The sequence below is a fragment of the Ascochyta rabiei genome, chromosome 9, assembly GCF_004011695.2.
Source record: "Ascochyta rabiei chromosome 9, complete sequence".
NCBI lineage: Eukaryota > Fungi > Ascomycota > Dothideomycetes > Pleosporales > Didymellaceae > Ascochyta > Ascochyta rabiei.
In genome coordinates this window covers 605,242-627,649 of record NC_082413.1, presented here as the reverse complement: position 1 = coordinate 627,649, position 22,408 = coordinate 605,242, and the positions used below count along the sequence as shown (strand labels likewise).

At 51.9% G+C, this 22,408-nt stretch overlaps 7 protein-coding genes across 7 annotated transcripts, besides 1 other annotated feature; 3 read left to right on the top strand and 4 right to left on the bottom strand.

The window, feature by feature from the left end:
- Positions 1–15: 15 nt before the first annotated feature.
- EKO05_0005761 (Choline-sulfatase) lies at positions 16–1,999 on the bottom strand (the record flags this gene model as incomplete). The annotated part of the gene is made up of 3 exons (XM_038939848.2): positions 16–1,098; positions 1,156–1,315; positions 1,365–1,999. 3 exons carry the CDS (start codon positions 1,997–1,999, stop codon positions 16–18), a joined length of 1,878 nt encoding a protein of 625 aa, XP_038798780.2.
- A 3,258-nt stretch (positions 2,000–5,257) lies between these two features.
- On the bottom strand, positions 5,258–7,641 carry EKO05_0005760 (uncharacterized protein; the record flags this gene model as incomplete). The annotated part of the gene is made up of 3 exons (XM_038939896.1): positions 5,258–6,750; positions 6,799–7,402; positions 7,459–7,641. 3 exons carry the CDS (start codon positions 7,639–7,641, stop codon positions 5,258–5,260), a joined length of 2,280 nt encoding a protein of 759 aa, XP_038798778.1.
- An 849-nt stretch (positions 7,642–8,490) lies between these two features.
- On the bottom strand, positions 8,491–10,392 carry EKO05_0005759 (Mannan endo-1,6-alpha-mannosidase; the record flags this gene model as incomplete). Its single annotated transcript, XM_038945827.1, has 1 exon — positions 8,491–10,392. One exon carries the CDS (start codon positions 10,390–10,392, stop codon positions 8,491–8,493), a length of 1,902 nt encoding a protein of 633 aa, XP_038798777.1.
- Positions 10,393–14,571: 4,179 nt separating this feature from the next.
- Positions 14,572–14,595: a tandem repeat.
- An 87-nt stretch (positions 14,596–14,682) lies between these two features.
- Positions 14,683–15,348, top strand: EKO05_0005758 (60S ribosomal protein L6; the record flags this gene model as incomplete). The annotated part of the gene is made up of 2 exons (XM_038939876.1): positions 14,683–14,754; positions 14,860–15,348. 2 exons carry the CDS (start codon positions 14,683–14,685, stop codon positions 15,346–15,348), a joined length of 561 nt encoding a protein of 186 aa, XP_038798776.1.
- A 761-nt stretch (positions 15,349–16,109) lies between these two features.
- Positions 16,110–17,389, bottom strand: EKO05_0005757 (uncharacterized protein; the record flags this gene model as incomplete). Its single annotated transcript, XM_038939927.1, has 2 exons — positions 16,110–16,925; positions 16,985–17,389. 2 exons carry the CDS (start codon positions 17,387–17,389, stop codon positions 16,110–16,112), a joined length of 1,221 nt encoding a protein of 406 aa, XP_038798775.1.
- A 458-nt stretch (positions 17,390–17,847) lies between these two features.
- Positions 17,848–19,011, top strand: EKO05_0005756 (uncharacterized protein; the record flags this gene model as incomplete). Its single annotated transcript, XM_038945826.1, has 1 exon — positions 17,848–19,011. One exon carries the CDS (start codon positions 17,848–17,850, stop codon positions 19,009–19,011), a length of 1,164 nt encoding a protein of 387 aa, XP_038798774.1.
- A 1,298-nt stretch (positions 19,012–20,309) lies between these two features.
- On the top strand, positions 20,310–22,366 carry EKO05_0005755 (Tyrosinase; the record flags this gene model as incomplete). Its single annotated transcript, XM_059636664.1, has 4 exons — positions 20,310–20,349; positions 20,395–20,795; positions 20,850–21,187; positions 21,244–22,366. The coding sequence occupies 4 exons, from the start codon at positions 20,310–20,312 to the stop codon at positions 22,364–22,366; spliced, it is 1,902 nt and encodes a 633-aa protein (XP_059492647.1).
- Between the last annotated feature and the right edge of the window lie 42 nt (positions 22,367–22,408).

Genomic DNA, 22,408 nt, shown 5'->3' with positions numbered 1-22,408 from the left:
CTCAACGTACTTGACCTACTCGCCACAGGCGCCAGCAAGACCGTGATGTGACGCGGTAGCCGATTCCTCGCGACCATACTGGTCGACAACAGGGAACCTAGCCCGAAGTTCAAGATCGTCCAGTGGGATGTGAGAGCGGATGAACCTGTCTCTGCCAGCCGCAGGTGGCTCGTAATCCCAGTGTTCCCTGCGACCAAGCTGCAAGGCCTTCCAGCACGTCCGGCGCTGGCGTTGGCTCTTCAGCGCGTCCTTGTGAATCTGCGCGAAGTCCCACTTAGCACGGGCTTCGGCATCAAACTGTTGAAGCACCTCTTGATGCTGAGGCTTGTCCGAGAAGGCAAGGTTGTTGAGCTCTTTGGGATCATTGACCAGATCGAACAACTGCGGCGGGTCGATCAGGGAGCAGGTGTACTTCCATTGGTGACGACGGATCATGTAGGTAGGGGTGACAGTACCCTCGCCCATGTATTCACCAAAGACCTCGTCCTTGCCAGGCTTGTCTGAAACAAGATAGTCGTGAAGGCTGACACCGTCGATGGGTAGAATGGCTGACGCATCTCCTCCTGCAAGGTCTACGAAGGTTGGAAGGAGATCCATGGTAGACACCGACTCCGTCACACGCTTCGGCTCGAATTTGGAGGGGTAGTTGATGATCATTGGCACGCGCGCGCTGTTCTCGAACCATGACATCTTGTACCAAAGACCACGGTCGCCGAGCATGTCGCCATGATCGCCTGAGAACACAATGATCGTGTCCTGGTCAAGAAAAGAGTTCTTGAGGATTTTCATAAGCTTCCCAACCTGATCGTCGACGAAACTGCATTCAGCGAAGTAGGCACGGCGAGCGCGTAGTTTCGCCTCATCGGGGACAGGATTGTTCCAGAGGTCGATGCACTTCATGATACGTTGAGAATGAGGGTCCTGTTCGTCTTGAGGAATCTCTGACTCGGGAAGTGGAATCTCAACATCTTCGTATAGATCCCAGTATTCTCGAAGCATGGCGTAAGGGTCGTGGGGGTGTGTTAACGAGACAGTGAGAGCGAAAGGACGACGAGTCTCTGATGGCTTACGAACATACTCATGTAGGTATTGAGAAGCCTGCCATGGACATTAGTATTCCAGGTAAGTTACGTCTACTTATTGGAGCTTTCTTACCTTGTACATGACTTCTTCGTCGTAGTCCAGCTGGTTGGTTCGCACGGTAGGGCCAGCTTGTAAGACCGAAGACATGTTGTGGAACCACTCTTGTCGCTCCTCAGGCTTATCCCAGTTCACTGACCATCCAAGATCAGCGGGGTAGATATCCGTCGTGAGCCTGAAGCATTGATTAGCCATAGCCAACACTATCAAATAACGCGACTTGCCTGTGTTCGAATCCGTGGAGTTGATCGGGGCCAATGAAGTGCATCTTGCCAGCAAGGGCGGTCTCATATCCCTCGGCTCTGAGGTAGTGTGCATAGGTAGGAACTTCAGGCGCAAGTATGGACGCGTTGTCGTAGCCGCCAATCTTGGATGGAAGCTGCCCTGTGCACATGGTGAACCTTGAAGGCGCACACAGAGGGGAATTGCAGTAGGCGCTAGAGAACACAACACCAGTCTCCGCAAGCTTGTCAAGGTTGGGCGTTTTGATGACGGATTCTGGATTGTTCATTTTTAGAAGAGGCGCAGACATCTGATCAGCCATGATGTACAGAATATTTGGCTGTTTCGAAGATCCAACCGAAGCTTGGCCTCCAGATGCTGATCTCGCTGACTGCTCAAGAAGAGACTGTGATGAAACGAAACCCCGACCAGACTGCTGCTGGGGGTGACCAATACCGTTGTGTGTACCGTTGCTGCCATTGGCATGGCCATTGCTGTTAGTGGGACGAGAGCTGAGTGAAATATGGCTGTTGACCGGAGTGTGTGCCTCGATAGAGGCAGCTCCTTGTGGCGTTGACTGCTTAAGTGGATGAGTTTGAGCCGGCGGAGACTCTAGTCGTATGGCGCTGGGTGCCATTCTTGTGTACGAATGATCGAACTTCAGTCGCTGATTGTTTGTGTATTTGATAGTGAAATTGAGAGTAAGGAAGCTGGCAAGTAATGAGAACAGACACCGTGTGATGGCGTGGCTGGAAGAGTAAGATTACTACTGAAGCAAACGCAATGCGGTTTTGGTTGTGTGCCAAACAAGGTGAAGGTGAGGGCGAACAAACCTTTATAGGTAATGGTGGCGCCCCAGTCGTTGCTTGACGCACGGTGTATGTGGGGAAGGATCGGCTTGAGCGCAACTATGATTCCTACCTGTCGTGACTATTCCGACCAGTGGAAATTGATCGCGGTTGCGTGCTTGACCTCGAGCACGCCATGAGCTAAAGTGCGCTAAACTACTCCGGGTGGTTCTCTGGCAACGACGACCAAACGTACATAAAACCGGTCGCGCGACGTCAGTGATAAAACACAGGACATGTTTTTGCCCGTATACCGTCTGACATGCGATCGCCATCAGCGACCCTCGACCGCCGGTCCGGATGACAGTCGACGAGCAAGAGCTGCGGCACGTCCGTATCTCGAGAGTCTCGAGACCAATGCACAATCAGCGTTTTCTCCAGCCAGTCCTACGGCAGCAGCGAAGATGACACATTGCATCGAGGACGCAGATTTCACAACCTACGCGCACAGACTGCGTCACCCGTCGCGGTGGGCTTCGAACGGAACCAGAGCGTGGACGAGCCCGAGCGCCAGATTCAGGGTCTAGAAAGAGCTAGTCGACAGTTGTCCTTTGCGGGAGCTAAGGGGCGGTATCAGCAGTGATTCGTGCTGTTTCTGACGGGGCTATCGAGAATTTGGCTACGGAGTGAGGTTGGATGCCAACTTGGCAATCTACAATTTTGTTCAGATTTTCTATTGGCTGCCGGTAGACACCCCGAGGCTTTATCTCCGTCAAGATCACTTCAGTAAATTTGAACAGGTCACCGGAAGATGCAGAAGAAGGCCGGCATGGTATCAGCTCATGGCGCTTGACGAAATATTGACTCATCACCGCTTGCTAAATAACCGTGGATGTACATGCACAACCCTCCCGGCATCCAGGGCCACGTGATTCGTATCTGCAGCTTCCCTCGGACTAGGCCGCAACCAGGTATCAATCCTCCCTCTGACAAATCAGGACCGTTCGTTACGACACCGCTTCTGCAGACGGTTGGTAGCGTGCTGCGGATTTGGACGACAATCCTGTGCGGCTCCCGCAGAAATCACATTTGCCCTCTTATCCTCAGGTACCACGTGCACACCGAATCTTGCTCAAGTCGTCGACTATTCTGATAGGCATGAATCATGTCGCACGATTGGCAGTCTGCAAGACTCTTGTACGGAACCGACCGCGTCACACGGAATAGAAATTCTCGAAAATACCGAGCCTGGGCGCCTCAAAGAGAGCCATGACCGGCTTCGCACATCTAGGAGATACTCCGAGAGGTGCTCTGGCGTCTTCGTGCTCAACTGTGGCATTGGTTAAGATCCTTGACGATCTGTCAAATCACGGCATTCATCGCAGTACACTACACTAAGCACATTTCGATTCAGTAACGGAGCAGTCATTAATGCGCATCGATCTAGAAAATAACTGCTGGTTTGCTATCACAACGTTTAGAAAGAGTCTTGGCGACTACAAAAGTTGACACCTCGTGCAGCTCGTTCTGTCCTTGCGCAGACTGTAGACAGAGTATCGCTGTCAGTGGATCTCTCGTATGCATCTCCATTAATGCATCAGCTACCAAGTTCTCCAGGGGTTGTTTTTTATTACATTCGATGCGAGCAAACCGCAAGAACAGCTGAGAACTCATAAGCGTCACGACCTGCGATTGACTTCCACATGAACACAACGCTGGAAGACATGCCAGGCAGCTCAAACCTCTCAATCGACTGCTGTTTGCAGCCGACGATCAAATCTGGATTGTTTTGCCTCGTCAGGTTAAGCCATCCAACCACTTTCTGAAGATATGCTCAACCCCACATACGCTAGCGAGCGCCCTCCCTGTACCCAGCTCTACAATCAATACAACGTCAGCCTTTTCTCCACATACGCTAGACAGCTCACGACGTATCATGGCCTGGCCTCTTGGACTTGGCTTCTTGGATTCGTCAGTATGTGTCAAGATCAAGTCAGGAGACATTGCACGGAGGACTTTTCGACGAATCGCCTTTCGCGACACACACTGCTCGAAAGTGCTCGTGCCTTATCTTTCGACGAACACACCGATGTACGATCAACACTTTTTGCTGCGACGACCCGGCTACAAGCGCGAGGATCCGGAATATCCGTCCCCAGAGTGGAAGCCCGTGAATATTCGCCACCGTCCCCCACATACGCTAGATGAGATTGCATGCATGCACGACTCGGTATGTCCGATAGGCCGACTGCAATGATTCCTGCGTTCAACGCCAGGTCCTCCAAGCCCGCCGAGCACAACAACGTTGACCGGAATGGAGATGCGCTTGACAGGGTGAGCTACGTGGGCCGATGTAGGTCAGCAGATGCAGTCGAAGTGACTGTAGTCGGTTCCCCTCAATTCATGAAAGCGAGGAAACACTGCCCCCAAAGACTCAACCTTGTTTCGACACGGACAGCAGCTCCGCCATCGTTTCACGTGGTATACAGACGCGTACATCAGCTGCACTAGACGGCTTCTTCACGTACATCAGCGTTTCAGTGTAGCGAACAAATACACAACACTTTCCGTGCCTGATACCCCGCTCCGTATTTGAGCACGCAACAGTAGTCAGAACACGCAACACCCAGTTCTACACGAGTTTATCTCAGTGCAACATCTGACCGAGACAAAAGCGAGTGCCGTGTATCGCGTGTTACCACTCATGAGTACTGAGCAGCCTGCAAAAATCACTACGACTTCTTTCTCCCTTCAACTCTGATCCAACAGACTGGCTGTCCAGTCCTGTCTTTCTTCCTGGAAGCAGTGGGATTCAACGCGGAGAGACAAGAACCGAAGATCTGGATGACGTTCGTTTATATTCCTGGGATGAAGTAGAGATGCTTGGAGTGAGCTGAATAGCAGATATGAATATGGCTGCGAAGGCAAAGATGGCAGGATCATCGAATAGTAAAGAGAAAGAAAAGAATGAATGGATATTCGTAGTAATAAAAAATTGGTATAGCGCGCCATAACGCTCAGCCAGATGGCACTTGCTCTTTTTCCTGTCCCGATGCGTACCGCCAAATCTGCTCAATGCAAACTTGTTCTCCCTACATGTCGCATGTTCACCTATCCTTCCTCTTCGTCATAGTTAGTCCCTCGACATCTCCCGCTTCGCTACTCCTGTCGCTTTCGAATCCGTCTCCATGCAGGCTGTTCGCCCCACTACTCCTGCGCTTGCTCCTGCGATCCCGGACGCCGTCTTTGAGCCGCTTCTTCACCTCATCCAGATTGCCGTCAATTGTACTGAACGGCTTGAGCTGGAAGCCTAGATTTGCAGAACTGCTGTTCCTGCTCCTCCCCTTCTTCGGCGTAGGCGGGCGTGTAGAGAAGATATCCTGGTTCGCAAGGTCGTGGAAGGACTCGTTGCGCGGAATCTCGTTTTCTGTGCCTGGGGAGGTGGGGTAGTCGTATGTTTCGATATTTTGAGGCGCCTCTGCATCCGCTTCGGCCCGTGTTTTGCGGGACGGTGTAAGGGGCGTTTCTGCCTCTACTTCTTCTTCGGCGATGAAAGGGTCCTGGATGATCCGTTTGCTATAGAAGTCGTCGAACATTTCAGGACCGAGCTCGTTGATGAGTTCATTGACGCGGTGAGCGAGGTTTTCGCGGCGTTGTTGGATTTTGACGAGTTCGGTCGATGAGAACGGGTTCATCATTTTCCACAGGGGACCCAGCGATTTGAATATATCCATTGCGACCTCGCCGAAGCGGAGTGCGGCATAGGTTACTGTTGGGTAGATGATGGCTTGTATAATGACTAGGTAGCGCTTTTGGATTCCTGGAGGGAGGTAGCCATTGCAGTTGTTGCGCGAATACCAGAAAAGACCGAGACCGATGTACCACATATATACTGTGGGAGCTACGGCCATTGCAACGAGGAGTTTCCAGGTAGCCATGACATCTCGAGCCTGTACTTTGACATTCGAAGCAGCAAGTGCTTCCTGTGCCTTCTTGATGGAGATCATCTTGGTTGCAATGAAGACTAGACCGAACAGCATGGTGCCAGGCAAGACGAACAGGGTCAAGATAAGCAGCTTGCTAAGGCGGTACCAGAATGTGAAGAAGGCTTTCAGCGGGTGCATCTTGGCGTACTGTACCTGGTGGTCTCGGAGTCCGACAGCCCTGAGCTTAGCATTATAGGAAACCACTTCTTTCCTGAGCTCGACGATGCGTGGGTCGTCCTTGTAGCGTTCATATCCCTTGACGAGTCGTCGGTTCAACTCGACGATTCTTGGCAGTGGGAGCTTGGCGCCCTTGGAGTTGTATAAGCGGCGAACGGCCTGGATGACTTGCAGTGTTTCGTAGTCGGGTGTTGTAACAGTAACTGAAATAAGAGCTTGACGGACAGACTCAAGCATTTCGCCAATAGCGTCACGCCTGCCTGGTCCTTCGAACTTCTGTGCGAGCTCAGGTGGAATGTCAACTGGAGTGCCGAATTCGATAACCGCCCTTGAGCGGAACTTGTGGGCATGAAAATAGTTCATGCCAACGGGAATGATTTTCAAGTTGCAGTCCGGTTTCGACGCTACCGTACCCAGAGCCATAATGGCGACACCGGCTATCAGGGGTTAGCACACATACAATTCCAAGGAGGGTTTCAACTCACCCTTCAGAGGCAGCAGGTCAGTCCGGTCGTGACTGCCACCCTCAGGGAAGATACCTATAGTTCCACCGTGGTGGAGCACCGTGTGGACAGCGTCGTAAACCTCCGTCTGATCAAGCTTTGGCGCAACGAGGAAGTTGATGCCCTCGAACCCATCTGCTACGCCTTTCTTGGCGGAAGCGCCATCAATGAAAGTGCCATCCTTGGTCATGTCGTTTCTTCCAGTCAGCTGCTGCATGGCAACGCCGCCTTTGAAGCCACGCTTCAGTCTGATCTCTTCAGGGCCCTTGATCTCCAATATCTCTGCCGTAGCCGCCTTGTTGTCGACCTTTGGCAGCACTAGCGAGCCGCCGACCATGAACAGCGGATCCTCGAAGTTTGTGTCGACACCGCGAATTAGGCACGGGTCGTTGATGGGATCCGGGAGGTAGATTTTGCCCTTTGCAGGTTTTGTCGCATCCATGGCTCTTCCCACAGGCACCACGCCCGTCAAACCAGCCATGGCGCCGATGAATTTTCTCTTCATGGACTTGTCGGCGATCAGAAACTGAATTCGGCGGTCTGACTCTTTCTTGACTACGCGCATCAACATCAGAGGGTCGACAAACTGCGATTTGTTAGCTCTCTGCTGCAGCGCTGCACAAGTCGCGCTCGTGGACGTACCTGGTTGGCGTGCGGCGCGCACACGAAAATGACGGGACCATCCTTGGGCACCTTCCAGCTGCTCCTAGGGTGCACTTCGCGGAAGAAGAGCTCGACCAGTATGGAGAAAGTCCAGAGGAAGCCATCGTAGACGTATTTGTTCATGACCGCAATGGGCTTTTTGCCCTTCGCCTGGTTCGCCATGGTCACGATGCAGCCTCGTAGGCTGTGGAGCTAGTGTGGCGGTATGTATGCGGCGGTAAAAGTGCGTGGGTAGCGATTGTGGGGTGACGTGATGGCACGAGGTTTGCGAGATGCGCTCGAGAATCGCAGCGGACGTGCAGAGGAACAGTGGGGACACGGTGGACTCGTGCGGCCTGGCACATGTAAGCTGTCGTCGCCTCCGAGTCTCTGGAATATGTGCACCTTCACTTGTCACTATCTGAAGAAGGTTGTATCGAGTAGTGTACGTCGGTCGCGTGCACGAAGAAGCAGTGCGCATCAGGCTGCCATGTTTCTCTCACGACGTCTACCTGCGATAGCCGAATCTCGGGTGAACGGTGCTTTGCTGAGGAGAACCAAGCGGCTGTGCGCGCGTGTAGGATGCGCTATGGGCTGTTGTTGAGCCCGGATATGTGGACTCTGGAGGTGCAGACGGGCCGCTGCGGGCAAGAGGTGTTTAACGTTGAGAACCTAACGTCAACGTGGATGGCGGGGCGGGGCAGCTGCCAATCCAATTCGCAAATCAAGGCGGCTGATCAACATCGATCCCAAAGCACAATGTCCGCAGACGAGAGCGTGATTTGGACTCTTCTGTCATCTCCATGTTAACTACCTGCATGAACGGGACTGGACCCTGAGCACGAAGATGGTTTTTGCACCGTGAGAACAAGCCGCAAACGTCACAGAGTATGCTATTCTTCGCGAACTATCTGTGAACCATGGTACGGCTGAATCTCGGCTAAGCCTTGATATAAAGGGTATATGTGCAACCGAATAAATGCCCAGAGGGACTACGAAGAAGAGAAACGAATACGACAACAAACGTACTCTTTACAATAGCCCAGCCACCATGGCAATGGTGATAGCACCTAGGATGGACCCGCTCATGACCTTGAAACTCGACGCAGCACCCTCAAACTCCACCGGTGCAGATGGGCTCGGTACACTGCCATTAGCAGGCACGCTGCTATTAGCAGTTGGTGCCACGGGCGCAAGCGTAGTCAGAACCGGTGGCACTACAGGCGTAACAGTCGTCGCTACCGATGGAACCTCGGGTGCCGACGTAACTGGCGGAACGTAAATGGTGACGGTGGTGCTGGGTGTGCAGGTAGTGTTAACACCAGCGGGGGATTTGACATCGCCTGCTTGACCAGCAGGCTTCTCCGTTGGAATGGCTGCGGCAGGAGCAGACTTGATCGAGGAGACAACTGTGGATGCAACTGAAGAGGCAGATGGATGTACCACGACAGCAGAAGTTGAGATGATGTTCTTGGTCGATGAAGCAGTGCTGTTGACAGGCGCAGCCTCAGTCGACTTTGGTGGTGCATACGCACTTTCAGCCGCAGAAGAAACAATAGGAACAGCTTTGCTCGATAGTAGAGTCTGGCTGGATTGGACTGCCCTGGTCGATTCGGCTGGCTTGCTGCTAAAAGCTGTGGTAGGTTTCGCGGCAGGTGTCGAGCTGGGCTTTGGCGCAGCGGTTGTCGTTGACTTCGGCTTAGGACTGCTGTTCTTGACTGGTACAATGTTCTGCTTCAACGACAAAAGTGCGTGGGTGACCTCCAAAGCTGCAAGCTGCTGGCCAACACCAGATGTGCCGTCCCAGCTGCCAGTGTACCACTTGGAACCGCAAGTCACCTTGTCGTCTCCACCGGAGCACGACTTTGCAGCTCCGACTGCGGACGCTGTGAGGTATTTGGTGATTGTGCCCTTCGTGAAAGGCGCAACAGCCGCGGTCTTAGCCATGAACCGGGAAAGGTAAGCCTTGAAAGACTGCTGGTCGAGGTTGCAGGTTCGGCCAGACTCTCCAGTCTCGCAGGCCCACTCGTACATGATGTTGTCCTTTTTGACTGCGCTAAAGAACAAAAGCTCAGCGTGCTTCAGGAAGCCAGATGTGCGCTCCTTCCACACACTTGCACCGTTGGTGACGTCGTACATGAAAGCAGAACCGTGCAGGAACATGGCGTTGTTGTAGGTCCATTGCGTCTTGTCAGCCACACTCGCACAGTTTGTTTTGTCGTCAGTGCCGTCAAAGACCTCGTAGATGTCAGTGATCAATCCCACTGACTTTGTCCAGTCGTAGATCTTCTCCGCCCAGTCTGCATATGTCTGATTGCCAGTGTATCGAGCAAGGCGCGCACCGAGAGCAAAAGCGCATCCGTTGGAGATGGAGTTCTTGTAGTTGTAGCCGTATGCATTCTCGGGGTAGATCTGCCACTTCAAGCCTCCGTCACAGGTGGTTGTGTCCCATCGTCCTACGATGTTGTTGAAAGCATTCACAGCAACCTCGAGGTAATCGGCAGGGGCCGAGTCGGCGTCTGGGAACTGGTACTCGAGTGCTGACATGACTGCGAGCGCCCAGAAGGCCTGGTCATCGTTGCCGGTCTGGCTCTTGCGGTAGGTCAGAATGAAGTCATTGTTCGGGCCGTAGTTGGCAGTCAACGCTTGCTGGAGCGTCTCTACGTGCGAGTTATCGCCAGAAAACTGAGTGTATTCAATCAGACCCCCCCATGATGCCCCGCCTTCCCACCAGTAGTGCGGTTGCGGCCATATGCCGATGTCTTGCGTCGGTGTTCCAGTAGCATTGTTCTTGTATAGCTCCATCAACCCATACGCATATGTGCGCGCTGCGGCCTTGATAGAAGCCTCATCTTCGGGGTCGAATTCTATGCCACGGGCGGTCGACGCAATAAAAGGAAGGAGCACAGCTCCAATGGTAGCGAAGAACTTCATATTGCAAATGCTAAAAGTAAGAAACGAAGTAGAAAACACGAAGGAGACGAGTAACGAGCGAACGTGCCTTGACGAGGCAAAGGACCGAATGTGAATGAAGGAGCCATGGTGAAGTGGGCCTTGCAGTCTATAAGACCTCGTGGCTGAGTGTTTGCATCGATGGGTCGATTTGGAGATTGATGCCCGCGTGGAGAAGGAGCCTCGGCACCCCTGCAGGGTTTGGTCAAGTTCGGGGAAGGATTGTTTCAAAATTCTACGCCCTGATTGGCTGCAAGCTGGTTGATGCGTGTTTCAAGATTCGGACTTCTGTGCTTCGAGCGACTGAGCCTGCCCAGCGAGTCCTTCATCTTTGGCGCCCAGTTCAAAGCCCCGATGATAATACGTTAGGAGTGTCCTGTCAGCTACAGCGATTGGTTGCATGGGCCTCCGATCGTTGCTTCTAGATTTGGTGTTGCGGTTGCGTGTGGAACTTAGTCACCTAATAACAATTGTTGCTTGGATCTTAACTGTCCGACTGCACGCGCTGAACAGCTGGTGTTCCACGACACAAGTCGAGTGTCTTCGGAAGTACCTAACTCGAAGCTGAACAATCATTAATTTCGATTTGTGAAAGCACATCCGCTGCATGTGCCTGTGCAGCGGTCCGCCCGGCGCCAAACACAAGGCTTGCCCCTGCAGAGATGCGCCACCATTTGCACCAGCGCTGCTTCTAAATACTGAATGCGGTAAGATATCGCTTTCCCATCGACTGCGTATGATTTTGAGGCTTGGCGCACGGATAATTTTCAGGCCCCAAACACTTAGGATGCATGTCATGCATATTTGGGTCGGCATGGCGGCAACAGAAGTAACCGTGGTCTTGCAGCGTTGGCGATTACGAGCAGGCAAGATGGCTGTTGTAAATAAGCCGCTTGCTCGGTCAAATCGTTGATTAAAAGTGGCTTGCTATGATCGTGACTTGGGACTCATATCAGGGTAAAGCGTCGAAATGCAGCTTCAGACTCGGTGGTAGCGGCACCCATTCGTCTTGAGCTTCACTCAGATACCTTACTGCCCCGTTCTTGCGCATCCTCCTCAGCGTTCCCTGGACGCCTGGCGCCCGCCTTAAGCCATCCACGTTTCCGAAGACTCGCAGCTGCTCCGCTCATCCAGCAACAGCGGCATCCTTCACGAGCTCTCGATGCATTTGTTTGTAATCATCGAGTGGCCGGTCTGACTTCATTTTACATGGGTGCGGAAACCTCTCGCCATCGCGGCCTGCTATAGCAAGGTCGAGCAGCAATATGTCACCTTTTTTTTTTTTTATAGTTCGAGCATGGCGCCATTCGCTGATGCTCGGATATGTGTCTGACACGCGAAGGCAGGGTCCTGCCGGCGGCACAAGACGTTAAGCTTCCAGCACGTGTATGCGCAGAGCCTCGGAGGTCCACGTAGCTGTGATTCGGAAAAAGTGTTGAATTCTTGTCCAGTGGAGATTAACGCTTGGTACTACAACCTGTACAGCAAGTAGCGTAACCAAAGCAACAACCTCTTCGACTGTTTTACCATTCTCGAAAAGTCGCTGCAGAAATGCGTTTCCGCGCTCACTCAAGACCTCCTCTGAGCCTTCTCTGCGATGTTGGACACTCCGCGTCTCAAATGGAATAGTGAATGAATACAAAACGCACACCGAATCACCACGATACTATCCAGCTGCATTTTATTAGCCTATGCGTCACAAAAATCATTAGTACTTACGCAACGCTCGCGTCAAGAGCTTGTACATGACACCGCCACCAGCGTCTGAGGTGTCATTTAAAGACTCTTTATATCAGAACAACGTCAAGTGACACGACGTGTGGTCGATGGAGTGGAAGCGGTTGCCACGTATCAGCGCCGAAGCGCCAGAGAGGACTGTTTTGCTGGTGGTAAATCCAGCACATAAACCTGGCCCTGGGAGTAGTGGAAATTTTGACTCTTCGGCAACCACACCAGGATACAACTCGAGATTCTAGACGTCACTATACAGGTTTTTAAGGTCTGCAGCGATATCAGGATCCGAATTGATATCAGAAAATGACTCGTGCGCCTTCATCCCAAAATGACGCCTTACTTCGTTCAGAGACGCTACACCCCAGGCTCGAGCTTGCCGTATACCCATCATTTCAATCACTTTCAAAGCGACATGTATCTGTCGCGGGCCACAGCTTGCAGCTGTATCTCTGGTCGCTTTAGTCAAGACTCTGGCGAGACCGGCATCGTTGTGAGACCCTCCGGGTTGTCTCTGTAAGCCGCTCCAGGGTCGTTGGCTTGGCTCTGAGGGCTGTTGCAGGGCACGACGATCCAGATCAGTATATAGCTTATGAACCATCAGGTCCTCCTCTCTCACGTCTGAGAGATGTCTGGATACGTGTCGCTTGAGCCATCGTTCGTCCTTGACAGAGATCGTGATGTGCCATCTGTAGATGAAGTTCAATTCAACGCTGACCTGGTTTCCACTCGCCTGTCCGCTGTTCGTCTGACTAGAAGACTTTTCGAGATCCATTATCGAGTCCAGATTCCGCTCCGAGTCTTCCCGCTGCAGATTTAAAATTGTTCGAACATAACCGTTTGATACAATTCGAACGTATTACCCGCAAGTGATCAACCGTGCCGTCCGAAACAGGGCGTTGTCGCGTTGGCTAAGCGATTGTCTGTACGTAGAGAGATCAGACAAAAACTTTTGAGGAGGTAGGCTGAAGCGACCGTTCTCGTTAAAAATGGCAAGCTGCGTCGCTATGCCGTTGTGAAATCTGCAGAAACATATCAGCAACGCCGCAAATTATTGACAGGGATGAGACTGAGCAGAACCCTAGACAGTGTTATAGTAGTGTATTGTTGACTCACATGTGGAGGCTTATTGACGAATCGAGTTTCTGCAAAGGTATCCGTCTTCAGCTTTCCATCGACCATAGTGCGAACGCTGTCTTACGCCTCTTGGCTACAGCCGTACAGCGGCGACAGATCCAGATACAACGATGTGGCTGCAACACCTTTCTTCCCATCGCTTGTATGGAACAGATCGTGAACGACGATACTGGCCAGCGCGAATAGCAAACTGGAGATCTTTGTTGGATGCGCCTTAAGTTCATCTCTCCTCGAAAGAAGTGTATCGAAAATGACCTCTGGATCAGGCAAACTGGAAGGTACGTGTCTCGGAGATACTGAAAGCATCAAGTAAGAGCCAGCTGTAGCGATATGGGGAGAATGGATGTTGTCGTGGGCTCCATCAGCTGCGCGATACCCCTCTACTGAAATATTGGAAACAACACCACCTGGTGACTGCGGCAGTCTTGCATGGACTCCTCAAAGGTGAGATTTTAGGACAATGGAGGTCGTTGTGGAGGCTTTTCAGTTGGCTGTCCCTGCTCACGTCGCGAGTTTACGAACCTGTCGAATGGAAGGTAAGGAGTTGCACGAATCTCCCTTGCTGCTTGGCGTCAATTACTACGTTCGTATAGCATTGTGAAAATAATTATGTATTGCCTGTTGTTAGTCCCACTATCAATCGCAGCATCGGTGAAAGTCTCCAAGAGCTCGTTGATAGACCTGGTACTGTCTACGCTGCGCTGACTGTCAATGCTACGCAGTTGGTCCTACATGGGGAGCTCGTTCAATTCATTGACGGAAGTGTCGTTATCAGTGGAGCCGGAGAGATCAACCATGTCGCTAGAGATAAGTGTAGCGGGCATACGTAGGGATGAGGTATCTTCTAGGTCGCTTGAGACGTCGTAGGTGGTATAGAGACAGAAGATGAGCAGGGCAGCAGTCTGGCATGTCTCGTGTCCGACAAACTGTGTTTTGAGGTAGTCGCGTGCTAATGCGTACAGTCTTCAATTCCTTAGAAGAAATAGCATCTACTGTTGGTCATGACCACCACAGGCGTCGTGAGTGCGAACAACTACTCTGTACACCGAGCCCTTGGCAGCTGAGGAATGACTTGGACGGAAAGATGATCCATGTTTTACTACGAAGGATAAGCTCCCCCAAAATATGATGAGACTTTCGCTTGTGACTGACAAACGTGCCATTTGCATTGTCCTCACGCGAAAGAGTAGTGAAGCGTCCAGAGATGACGTCGTGTGGTCCGCCTATCGTCCCATTGGCCAATGCAAGCGATATCACGGACAAGCGAATTGCACACAGCATTATCCACGACGGCAACACCAACAACAACAACAACAAACCGATATTGTGTGCGTAATAATGTACTACCAAGCTTCTTTGTGGTTCGTGAAGTTCTAATCGAAATCTAGAATCCACCAAATCACAATGTCTACTGCTGCCGGCGAACAGAAGGCCTCGCGCTACTACCCTGCGGAGGAGGAGGCGCAGATGAAGAAGGTCAGTGTCCAAATTTTGAAAGGTGACATGCGGCATCTTCTCGAGAATCTACAGCGAAACCGCGAAGCTGCGATATAGCCGAATCACATGCTCATACAGCAACAGGCGCGCAAGACTGCCCACCCCACCAAATACCGCGAGTCGCTCAAGCCTGGTACCATCCTGATCCTCCTTTCCGGTCGCTTCTCCGGAAAGCGCGTTGTTCTTCTGCGCCAGCTCGACCAGGGCGTTCTCCTGATCACTGGGCCCTTCAAGTCCAACGGCGTTCCCCTGCGCCGCGTCAATCACCGCTACGTAATCGCGACTGGCGCATCCGTAGACGTCTCGAACCTCGACACCGAAGTCCTGGACCGTGTGAGCAAGGACGAGTACTGGGCGCGTGAGAAGAAGGAGGGCAAGGGAGAGGATGCTTTCTTCGAGCAGGGCGAAACCACACCTCAGAAGAAGGACACCGACCCCCAGCGCATTGAGGACCAGAAGAAGGTTGATAAGGCGCTGATTGCGACAATCAAGCAGCAGCCGGATCTGGAGGCGTACTTGGGCGCCAGCTTCAGCTTAAGGAGCGGCCAGCACCCCCACGAGATGGTCTTCTAAGCGTGTACACGGAAGGAAGGGGAGGGTTTGAGGAGGATGAAACCGCGACAGAATCGATGATGGTATTCAAGATGCAGGCACTGGAGCCGCAAAACGACTAACAAAAGCGGACGGAAGCCCTATATGAGGCGATGCAGAAGCATCAGATACGATTCATTACCTAGATGATACCCACGACTTAAAAAAAAAAGAAGATACAATTGAAGAACCACCGCTCGCTTTTCGTACGCAATACATGCGTGAATGATGGTGTCTGCAGCCCCGAGGAAAAGGCCGGCAGCCGACGCTCATTGAATACGAAATCTCGGAACTTCGTAGGTGCAGCATATAACACAGACGTCTTGAGCCCCATAGCTCTACCAGCTACCTTGGAGAAAGATCTACATTGATCAAATTTGGCAGCCGATTCCGTTCTGAGTTACGAGACGGCGAGAACCACAGGTATCTGGTCAATGGTAGAATCGTCGAAATGTTGTAACAAAAGGATTGCGCTGTATCAGCGACACAAGGCACACAAGGGTTCATGCGGCGAATACAACAACAGATATATATGTTCTGTAAGTCACTGATCATCTCCGAATCCGATGGCTATACAGTCGAGGCTTAGACCTAACAAGGACGTTCAGCACCGTATCACAGATTTTATATTTGCAAGTTCAAGCTGGGTGGAAGCTCACATATGCAGAGTGAACCGAAAAATCGGGGTTTGATGCCTGGGCCTGTTTCGGCAGATGCGGTGACCGTACAAATGCAGGTGAAGATCACCAACTCGCTAGCTGTTTGGATCGATCGAACCCTCCTCTCAACTGCCGTTCAGGCTTGACAACCTTACCTTGAAGTAAGGTATATCTGATAATGTTCTCACAGTCCTCCGGTCGAACGCGTGCTAGCCATATACATTGAGCAGCCTCGCCATCGCTCTCGGCCTGTTGCTCTTTGTCCGCATCTAGAACAACTTCGTGGTCCTTGTCTGACTCGATCTTCAGCTCTTCCAGCGCCTCCTGAACCCCATTGGCGTGGCCGTTGGCCTCGTTCGGGTGCTCTACAGTCGATGAGTGTCGGTACACCATGACGTTCGCTGAGAATTTGTGGCCACCAACATGGCTGATGAAGTATATCCCTACCCCACCAGGTCGCTCATCGTGCAGATCGCGGTAGAGCCCCAACGGCCGTAGATGTCGCTCGAATTCGCGACGCAGAAGCGGTGCCGACTGACCGCAGCGTGCATCACGAGTTTTTTGACTACACAGAAGGATGAGGTATTTGTGTGGACACGGCCGCGCTTTCAGATTCAAATTCGTCGATATCGCAGGTGGTATTGCGTCGCCTGCAGCTATTGAAGCCGAATCTGTTGACGACCCCGCTGGCGGCGCCGACGATGACTGTGACGATGTAATAGGTTTGTGGTGTAGAGGCGAGTCATTCGTTGAACTTCGATTTACGTAGCCAGTGATAAGGTCGGGGACATTCGCGGGTGTGACGTTCTCGATAAACTGCCATGATGGCAGCAGCAAAACCATCGAGCTGGTGTCTGAGTGATCAGGAATAGGCATGTCAGATGCGGACAGCATGAGTTTCTATTGGTTATTAGCCCTGTGAGATATTGGGTACGCCGCATCTGCGATTCGTTACGCACCCCGTTGCTAGGCTTCACATCCCCTCTGTCGACCGCCTCCATGATGCTTCCCTTCTCATCCGCAACATCTCGCACCCAATCCGTCTTCCCGGTCGCAACGATCAAATGCGTCTGCCATCCTTTCACATGCCCGTACAGCTCTTCTGTCTCATCGATGTCGAATTTGCGCGGGTACTTGATCGTGCAAGTTGCGCAGTCCTGCAGACAGTCGTCGCCGTCTATCGCGGGGTCGGTGGTGGGGAATAGATCCTCCGTCTTTCGAGCTTTTGAGAACTCGCCATCTTTCTTCAATGTCGGCACCTGAGAAGACGACAACGTCGAGGATAGCTTGTAGGCGAAGTTCTTGAGTGTCGCAGTCATCCTGTATGCGTTCAGAGGCTTGTGGATCGGCTTCAGCGACGCCATCGTTTACGTTTAGGCTGTAGACTTTATAAATCAGATTAGATCGCGCCAAGAGTTACCGCGGAATGCAGGCGCGATAACGAATAAGCTTTTTTCGTTCCGTCAACTCAAAGTGACAAAGCGAGTAACTTTTCCAGAGATCGCTCTGCAGAGCAGATCAAGTCACGACCGTCAGCATTCCCGCTCTTACATATTCGCATGCTGCTTTCCTTCCTGAATGGCAGGAGGCTCGTGCAGAGGGAAATCGCGGCGGTGTTCGGACCTTGTGTCTTCTCCGACCTCATCGCCGAGTTGCTTCACTTTACTTTATCTCTCCTTTTGACACGGCTGGTTGGCTTATGCGCAGCAGCGGCACCTTGTCGCCCCTGAATCATATCTTGCTTCACAAGCAGACATACCATACGACTCTCTCGCGAAGAAATACGTCAATTAGCAGCCTGTCGACGTTTGACGCTTAGCCAATGAGACTCAAGCTGTTGACTGGCGCACCTCTTCGCGAGCGTCTTGACTTTAGTGACAGCAGCCTCATCGCAGTTGTCGAATGCAGCGGCTTCGATGTGAAAGCATGGCATTGTCAATCGACCGAGGACCAAGCTGCTCTGAAGTGGCGAGAAGTCGGCCCCAAGAGCGCTCGCCTTCGTACCGGATGGTCGCAACCACATCTTCCAGGAACAGGACTGCAGGGTATCGACACTAACCACTCCTTTGCAATAGCAACCTTGGAGGGCTCGTCGGGACTGTCCGAGCATGGTACGACTAACCTCGACACTACTCTTACCCTCGATGAGCAAGCCTCTGCAGCTGATGAATACCTTGAGCACTCCCTAATCTTTCACGATACGTTATTATCTTCACAGGTCGTACAAGACGTGGCTGCAGATACCACTGTAACCTCTTCATCGTTCTTAACGACTTCGTTTGGCACCACCTCGTCAGGGCTTAGCAGTCCCTCACCAGTCGATAGCCATGTACTCATATTGCAAGTACCGTCTGCAATGGCTGTGACTGCCCTTGGCTCGTTACCTAGTGCGCAACATCTGCGCTCCATCTACCCTCAGACTCCAACGCCAAACCTTCTCTGTGCTCTCACGACTACACCTGAGCGACGAGAAGTGTTCGTACGCAAAGGAGGATACAAGATGGACCTATGGGAGGTCACTGTCGGAGACGACACATACCCAAACTTCAAGGTGACATTCTGGCTACGTCCGCCTCGAGAGTCGAACAACGAACAGAACCATGCGCAAGTTCAGCTTTTACACACCTTGGAGCGTCTCCAAGTCGGCAACATCATCCTTCTACGCAACATAGCGTTGACCTCTTTTCGCGATATCGTATATGGCCAATCATTGAATACCGCAATTGCCAGAGCCAGAACGTCAGTAGACGTCCTGATGAAGAGCAGCGGATTGTCCGTTGCGCAAGTTAGTGGGCTGCCCCCATCAGTGGTTGAGACATTCATGAGAGTCAAGAGATGGGCCAGATCACACATTGCTGGAGATACAGACAAGAACAGAAAGCGAAAAGGCGTTCTTTCGACCGCTGGCAATGCGACAAAGCGATCGTTCACAGGTTCTGCACAAGATGAAGCTTTACCACCCGATACGATGGAAGCAAGTTCATAGTCGCTTCCAACTCGAAGAATCACGTGTAAAATTACTGATTTGTTTCCGGTCGACCCATAATTAGTATGACGTTTTGCAGAACACTGCATCATCAGCGGTGAGGTGTTTTATCCCTGAACCCTGCTCAGACCTGCAACGACTTCAACAACGGCATTAGCAAATGCGCATCGGATGCCACGCATCACAGCTCATCAACAGAGAGCTGTGGACCTTTCTTGTAGGATCCGATTGATCCGATTTCGAATTTGTCGGAAATGGCAGTGGCTCGTCAATCTGTTTGGGACGACTGCAGTCGCTTGGTGTCGTCGCACCAACAGGAAGTGGCACGTGCTACACTCCTTATATTTCATTTCATGCACACGTCTACCCAGGTGGCCACGCTCTATTAAGTGTCACGACTGTGGCTGTGAACAATCTTGTAAGGGTTGTCTTGATGATGATAGCTGATGAGTGCTGAAGAGCGAGAAAGTCGTCAGTATGCCTTGGAGACAACTGAGCCGTCAACAAGAGGCTCTTGAAGACCACCGGGACAAACCAACGTTCTTATTTCCACAACGATGAGCGGTATTTCCACATCAGCTCTTGTCTCTTGATCACGCGTATCGAAGCTTGCCTGAAGAGACCAGACGGGGGACCAACGATATAGACCTTGAAACGCGATTCCTCATTGGTCCTCACGCCTGCTCCACCTGGAGGAGGTTTATGCGAAGGAAACTAAACATGTTTCGAGTACCAACACATTTGCAAAGACCCCGGTGATAGTTTTGGCAGCCTACTGTACTAGCCCTCTAGATTGTCTCTGCATGAAGTGTCAACGGCACAGCCCGATACGTCAGACGTAGGTAGCGGGGCAGTGTATGACAGCGGATCCTCTTCATCTCGTTGGTTGTTTATATGCCCTTTTGCTCTGCGCTCTCATCAGCTGCATCGCAGTCCCGGTTTACCCAGTCTTTCATTCAGTCCAGGTGACACACATTCTTTCTCTGCGCCTTTGTCGCACATTTGCTTCTTTTTGATCTCGATCGATCATTTTCATTCTTTACCGACTGACCGCGATGAAGTCCTTCGTTTCTTCTGTTTCAATCTTCACAGTTTTTCTCTCTTTACTGGCGAGCACGCAAGCTGCGGCCAACTCCACCGATGGCCCGTCTTGCAGAGTTGCTAAGGCAGATGACAGCTACTTCAGTGTTGTTGGAGTACAAGGAACTGGAGTGCACCCGAGACAAGAGTTGCGCGAGCTCGAAAAAGACACTGATATGTGGAACCTCTTTTTGCAAGCTTTCGCTCGATTTCAAGCTATGGACCAGGGTGAGAAGGTGTCTTACTACAAGGTCGCAGGTATGATTAGATCCCTTCGTTACCTATCAAGACTGACATAACCAGGGATACACGGAGTTCCATTCGGGCAGTGGGACGGTGTGACGGGCCAGGAAGGCCAGGAGATGATGGGCTACTGCCCTCACGTGAGCAACATGTTCGGTCCATGGCATAGACCTTACCTTGCCCTCTTTGAGCAAGTGCTCCATGATCGCGCTGTGGAAATTGCAAAGGAGTACCCAGCAGGTGAGCCTCGAGCCAAGGCTATGGCGATAGCTGATAAAGTGCGTCTGCCATACTGGGACTGGGCAATGGACCCACCGAATAGTGATGAAGGATGCATGCCGGCCAGTCTCCGTCGTCCGACAGCTACGGTAACATATCCCAACGGTACGACAGGTAATATTGCCAATCCATTGTACCGTTACGATTTTCACCCTCTGAAGTATGACGATTTTACACCATTGGTACGTGTATTATCTCGCTGACTTGGAGGAGACTGTACACTAACGTCGTTACAGAGCGAATTTCAATTCAAAAACTGGAATCACACGATTCGCTTCCCAGTCGATGGGTTCGCTCTCAATGCTACCAGCCGTAACGATGCGGCAAATGAACGCATCAGTAAACAGCAACCGAACAACCGTGACATGCTTTACAAACTGCTCACGATGTACCAGCCTTTCAATCAAGTCAGCAACAAGGCTAATGGTGGCACAATTGGCAACTTTGAAACTCTCCACGACGGCCTCCACAATAGTTTTGGACTTGGCCACATGGGCATTGTTGAGGTATCTGCCTTCGATCCTGTCTTCTGGTTTCACCATGCAAACATGGATCGAATTTTTGCTTTGTACCAGTGAGTTTTCCACATCGCAGAATACTTGGGACGCGACTGACACCTACCAGACATAGATATCCAGACACCTGGGTTGAGGATGCAGCACAGGCTAAGGGTACTTTTACGGTTGCTAAAGGTGCCGTCGAGGGTCCTGCGTCGCCACTCGCCCCGTTCCACATGAACGCTCTTGGTGATATGTGGACATCAACGACCTCTCGTAACTGGACGTCTTTCGGTTACACCTACCCCGAGTTGATGACCAATCCTACCAACCAGACCCTCACTTCGACCCTCAACAAGCTCTACAAGCCGACGACTCAAGGTTTAGGTAGTGCCAATACGACACCTCCGGCGCCTGGCAGCAGTGTTGGTAACAACAGCACAATGAACAGCACCAAGAAGGCGACAGATTGGCTGTGCGAGGTCAATATGCCCACGGACATTCAGATCTCGTACTCTGTTCGCGCATTCCTTGGCGAACCAGACGCGGATCCCAAAAATTGGCCCACAGACCCGAACTACATCGGTCAACTCGCCTCGATGTCTTCTCCTCGCATGAATTCGGACGTAATTGTTACGGGTAACATCGTGCTGACCGAGAGGTTGGCACAAAAGCACCAATCAGGAGAACTGAAGAGCTTGGAAAAGGATGCCGTTGCAGCCTACTTGAAAGCGAACTTTAGCTGGCGCATTCAAGCCTTGGACTACAGTGAAATTCCCCGCAATAACCCACCTGCCGGCCTCAACGTCACCGTCTTCAGTGTTCCAGTCTCAATCCCAGAATCGGACGACGAAGTTCCCGCCTGGGATGGCGACGTCGAGTACAATCGCGATATCGAGGGCAACCCGCCTGTCTACAACGGCTCTGGTCCCGGTGGTACCAACTCAACTACTCCTACTGCCGATGCCGCCGGACATTTTGACGCGTCATCTGGCGAATGGGTGTGGAACAACGCAACAGAGTCTGCTGCTGGGCAAGTCGATGGTGGAGGCGGAACCAGGATTGTGCAAGAGACAGTCACGCAGTATATCACTGTCGGCGCAGTTCCCACGTCAGTAGCAGATGCTGAGCCTTCGATTACGGCCGCACCTGCAACTGTAGAGCAATCCTCTTTCTCTACAGTGAAAGTTGGCACTCGAACCAAATTCATGACTTCGGTCATCATTGAGTACGCAACTTTCATGCCTGGTCAATGATCGGTCTTGATTTGTCACGAACGAGCGGCATTCCGATCTCAA